The 5,905-nt window shown below is 38.5% G+C and overlaps 1 protein-coding gene across 1 annotated transcript in view; it reads right to left on the bottom strand.

Annotated features, from left to right (window-relative positions):
* gamt (guanidinoacetate N-methyltransferase) overlaps positions 1 to 1,782 on the bottom strand; it is a 3,985-nt gene extending 2,203 nt beyond the window's left edge. Inside the window, 2 exon segments of the mRNA XM_032526593.1 lie at positions 1 to 38; positions 1,445 to 1,782. Of these exon segments, the coding sequence (XP_032382484.1) occupies positions 1 to 38; positions 1,445 to 1,622 (216 nt within the window). The 5' untranslated portion in view covers positions 1,623 to 1,782.
* Between the last annotated feature and the right edge of the window lie 4,123 nt (positions 1,783 to 5,905).

Genomic DNA, 5,905 nt, shown 5'->3' with positions numbered 1-5,905 from the left:
AATGGCCATGCCAAAACCGATCTCCAGAACCCGACCGCCTACGAGACAGAACACAACAAACAGAAAATGTACATCTATTGAAGCTTTCCAGCGGCTCCAAGACAGGATGTTTATTAGAAATATCCTTGGAAAGTTTGGGTGCTGTGATACTGTGTGTTTCCCTGCTTTTCTGACAAATTTGTACAACTTCTGAATGTCTATGAGCACTGTGGCATTCATTTTCCTGTTGACGAGTCGTCTAATGTGCATACTATGTCACTACACCATTTGCCGTTTAACTTAATATGTATCTATTAATAGAGGTGGGGTAAAGGCTATTTGTTGTTCTTGGAGCCCTTCATGATGATGTAGTGAACCTTTAATCAGCAGCTCATTGTAATATTCTCATTTTCACAAGTCAACAGAGACACTTGAAAAATATGCAAAATTTTCAATTGGATTTCTTTTACATCCTCTACATGAAATACAGTTTTCACAATTCGTGCATGTAATGGCAGGCAACCTTTTTTTTTTATATGGGATTACAAAAAGTGCAAACTGACCACTGCTTTAAAAGGCATGTCTTTTTAGAAGTGGGGTTGTATATTGGTTTTGTGGAATAATTAAATTAATCAATCAATCAAAACTTGCAATTAAGTATTATCCAAATATATTTTGATTGGACAAAATGCATCTGAAATGGAATATACTTTAGATTTGTGGACAACATTATGGTGAGAAATGCATATTCAGTGTCCAAAATTCCCAATTAAACTACATACTACACTAAAAGACCTTCCTACATGCCTGCTGTGTGTGGATTGGTATATTTGCACATAGAGCTCGGGGCAGATGAGCCTATTGCCCCCTGCAGACTTTGTGACTGTTCCCATGAGTAGAGAAAACAGCTGCTGTAGTACTCACACAGCACCATGCAAGCTCTCTCACACGTGTCCTCAAAAAAGTGAAGGAACGGCTGTGTAAAAGATTAACCTGGTGCTTAGAACATTATCACATCATTTAAATATCGAAAAGTAAATCAAAACACAAATATAAAACACTTTTTTTAAATGAAAAAGTTAGATTTTTTTGTTTTTCAAAAGGTAAAAGTATGACAATAACCAATTTTGTGTGGTTCACATGTTTTTATTGCCTCTGACCCTTTTAAAAAACACAATACCTTGTTTTTTACACCTCACTCCACTCAAGCAACAGTGTGCGTGCTGATTTAATACATAGCTTTCTGAGACTTAATCTGTGCTTGTTTTCTGTGATTCAAGGTTATATTCACCTGTCAGCTCAATTTTAAATGATATAGTAACATATGAATGGCACATACCTGTTTACAAAACTAATATCTATAATTTATTACTTGTTGTTATACTTGTTAATCACCCTCTGAAAACGTCTATTTTGGGGTCAGGAGTCCATTATCAGACTTACTAGCATTCGCTTCGATTTTTACCTTTTGAGGCTGCAACGGTTGACAGTGAGTGCATGTACGGGGTCTCCCAGCGTTCCATCACGGGTTTGCCCATGATCTCCAGATGTGTGTCCGTCTCATTGTACCCGGCGCTAGCGTCGTGCCAGGAGCCCTTGCAGTTCTCTCCCTTGCTGAAAATGGGCTGAGCAGCGGTGGTCATTTTGTTTTTGTATGGAGGAAGGTAGTGGGGGTTGTTTAGTTCTTGTGAACGGTTTGGCAGACTGTGTCTACACACAGAAGAGGGAGTGAAATGCAGCAGGCGGCGGTTTATATCGGGCTCAGAACTGCTGACACCGTGGGAGTTTCACTATCATTACGGGTCAAAGGTTCACATTCCCAAAGGAGGGAAGAAGGCGTCCAAGATCCTGTGTAGAGAGGATGATTCACTCCGCGGTAAATAATTGGCACACTTTAGCTCTGCAAACTTTAAGTTGGTCGGTGTTCAGGAAAGTGCCGTTCCTTTGGATCTGGATGTTCTGTATACACCAAACCTGTCAAACTAATAAACAGCATAAACACGTTACCATGGTTCCCAGGTGTGCCCATTTAAGCCTGACATGAAGCTGCTCTAGCAAAACCCCTAAAGCTGTGAGTTGAAAAACTTCAAGTCAGCATTATTGAAGCTGCAATAAATAGGTTTAACCACTAGGGGGCATGTGGACTCAAGTTACTGTGAATTGTGTGATCTTGCCGCGTTATATGAGTCCCGTAACTTCTAGACAAGTCCCGCCCTACAAAGCAGCCTGATTGGTTGGGGTTAGGCATTGACATTGAGTAGTTAAGGTTGGGATACCCAACTGGTCAGGTATTAGGACCTGAACAAATCGGGTTCCGTTACCTTGCGTAAGCATGGACACCTGGGCAATAGTAGCCTAGCGTGTGAATGCTATTGAGGTTGCCTCTAGGATGTCAGTGTCTGGCCAAGAAATGGAGCTGCACAGAAACCTCCCTAAAACCGAAACATGTTGATTTTACACATATTGAAGTATTAAATTAAACAAATGAGATCAAACTTGTTAATTATGATGAAACCTAAGGTGGTGCTGGTAAATGGTTTTTGTCACCTTTGGACAGAGCAGGGGAGCTGTTTACCTATAGTTCCAATGTTTATGCTAAGATAAGCTAACGTATCATCTATAGACGCGACATCAGACCAGAAGTCGCCGTGTTGGAGGTACTCCGCATCACAACAATGCACAGGCACTGAGGTAGATCCCGAACAGCGTCAAGGAAAATGGTTGTTGTTGTGTTTTAGGTTGTACCAATAGGTTAGACCGAGAAAAACATTTGGAATATTATTGACTTCCAAAAGTTATTCAAAACCATGGAGAGGAATGCCAGAAGTTATCAGAGGAAAGGAGGCGCTTGTGGTTGGCAAAGCTTAAACTCACTCAGGTAGTGTACAGTGTAGATAGCAAACTGGGGGGCCTTTGAAACAAATAATAAAAAATAAAAAAAACACATGGCTACATTCAATTAAAGTATCTAAAGTGCACAATACTCCACTATACTCCAGTCATTTGTTTACACCGAGTGCCTCCAATATGGCCGGGTTACTGTCCAGAACGTCATGTTGGTGAAAACCCTCTATAGCGTCACATTGTCAGCTTTAAATTGTAATTACCAATGTCACTAACATTTCCTTTCAAAAGCATCAATTATATTCCAGCAACAGAACAGACAAAAGAACAGTAATGTTTCATTCTTTTTATTTGGTAAATTTTAGTTGGCTCTATATTTCTGTTATTGATTAGTCAGACTGGCTTCAGTGGCGAGCATAAACATTAAAATACGTGTATGATTATAGTCTATGGTGGAGAGGCTAACAATGGACATGTTATAGCTCTAATATTAACTTTGAGTATATTGGCAAGGGTATATAAAATTACTTTACTGTTTGTCACACTTTCACTTGCCATTAAAAATTGTGCCAGTGGAACACAAGTGTCATGCCACTCTGTCGGCCCGCACCGGTCAGTGAAGTGAGCGGCCAGGGCCGCCAGGGGATCAACTAATGCCTATGTACCACAGTGTCTGACCATCAGCCACTTTCTGATCTTACAGTCTCTTGAAAGCTAATTACCAAAATTACCAACTTTCTTTAAAATAGAAAGGGTGTTTGTTTATGAACTTGAGGGATTGTGTACAAATCAAATGCTACCGTTTTTTTCAACCGATTGAATTGAACGTACTGTCTTGTAAAATGGTGTTTCTTGTGTAGAGTAAACTAAACTAGCAGCAGAGTGAGAGCTCTTTGTTTTTTCTGCTCTCTGAGCATTGACAGCTGAAGTTGAGGTCCCGGATCTAAATTCACACATTTGCTCCCATTGCATAACATCATTTGTGCAGCTTGATGAGCTTGTCATGTAGCATGATACAAGCCTTTATTAGACTTATTAAAAGCTGCTGTATTTATGAGAAACAGTACATATTTGTTTTACGGCCCTAAATGTAAAGTAGTTCAAACTGTCTTGTAGACCACCTGTTCCGAGTCCACAGCTGTTTTGACTGCCACTCCTGTGCAACAATATTAAATCCTCTACTGATGCATGTATACATTCCTGCAGGGATATTTTAAGTCCTAATGGCTTTATATAAATAAAATTAAAACTAAGTGTGTTACAGGATTATAATAGTTAGTCATAACAGGATGTACAAGGTTATTGAGCTATAACGCTGAGACATTATATATCCTCCATATAGGAATTTTAAAGAAATATTGATATTAGGATTTAAAATGAAATTGAAAAAAGTTAATTTATTAGTCAGTCATAGAAAATGAATTGACGGCTATTTTGATAGTTTATTGATCGTTTGTTTACTTGCATATGCAAACATTCACTGGTTTAAGCTTCTAAATTGTGAAAATATTCAGCTGGTCTCACTTTTCTTTATGATAAACTCAACTATGGGTTTTGAACTGTTCGTAAATCAAAACATTTTAACAAATTACCGTGGGTTCTGGGAATCTGTGATGAAATCTTTTGCTATTTGCTGACATTTGATTAGAATCTTGGTTATTACCACAAGGAATGTTTTCTCGATATCTTGAGGCACAACAATAAACATAGTAAGAAAAAGAATATAAGTATGAAAAAAGTCAAGAATCATAAATGGAATAATGTACAATAAAAATGATACATCAAAGACAGAATTTGGAAAGCTATTATGTAGGGAAAAAATGAAATAAAAACAGCTGTACAGTATTTAATACAGATGAATGTGCAAATGTTCATGTACGGTAAGAAGAATATGTGCAATGTGCAGAGATAATCCAAGAAATGTGCATTAATGTAGCACATTAAATCAGATGTGCAGAGGGACTAAGAGTCAAATAATTCCTTGATTATTCTAGTAAATCATTTATAGATTTAGGTTCTCGTAAATTCCCTGATTCCCCTTCTTTATGGGAATAGTATTAGCATCATATTTTGTTAAATTTTTCCTTTAAGGTGTCAAACATTTTATTTAAAAGGTGCAGTAAGTGATTCTGCACTTTCAAATGCTACCTCCTGCCCCTACCATCAGCTGTTGCAGCCTGTTGCTGATTGGCTGGAACAGTATTTTGTGGCTCTTGCACTCCTTTCTGTCTATTCATTTACACAGTCAGGGCTATGTGTTAACACCGGATTGTTTTGGTGAGCTAGGTGACTGTGACTAGATTTTCACTAATTTTGACTAAAAGTGTATTGGATTAATTTACCCACTTTAAACACGATAGTTGAACTGAAAACTCTGCACCCAAAACTTGCAATAAACAGCAATTTCACTGTTTTACAATGTCAGTCTTCCTGTGTTGTACAACGTACTGCACAATGAGACAGAACAGCAGTTGAAAATGGCTCATATGCTCATCTTCACAGCCCCTCTTTCCCGCTTACCCATCATCCACTTCTGTCCCATTATAGGTGAAGCTGAGTGGGACTGGCTCTTCAGTGAGGGTTCTCATCAAATCCCAGATTTTTATCCACCTACCGCTCTTAGGAGGCTCTTCATCTGCACTGCCTTTGAATACTTATTTCCACAGAAGCTCACATTCATGCAGCAAACACAGCACCCTGACCCAGGAAACAATAAACCATTACTCTTTTTTACCACAGTTCTCAAATATTGTCATGTCACAGACCCTAACAGTCGCATGAGAACCCTTTTGAGGATGTTTAGTACCAGAACATGTGCCACTTTGGAAAGGTTGTTTTTGAATTGTTGAAACACTCGGGCAGACGAGAGTAAACCTAACTGGGATAGTGTACAGTGATCTCAGTTACAGTACAATCAAGGATATCAGTGAAGTCGATGCATAGGACTTACCAAACATGGCAGTTGCTAACCCGTCACACCACTGTAAAGACCCTCAGCAGGGACTTAAAACCGGCTAAAGACATAATCATACAAAAATAAATATAAAGAGATGATAAAAACAAAACTACATTTAATATTAAA

This window comes from Etheostoma spectabile, chromosome 9, assembly GCF_008692095.1.
Source record: "Etheostoma spectabile isolate EspeVRDwgs_2016 chromosome 9, UIUC_Espe_1.0, whole genome shotgun sequence".
In the NCBI taxonomy this organism is placed as follows: Eukaryota; Metazoa; Chordata; class Actinopteri; order Perciformes; family Percidae; genus Etheostoma; species Etheostoma spectabile.
This window is presented reverse-complemented; position numbering and strand designations above follow the sequence as displayed.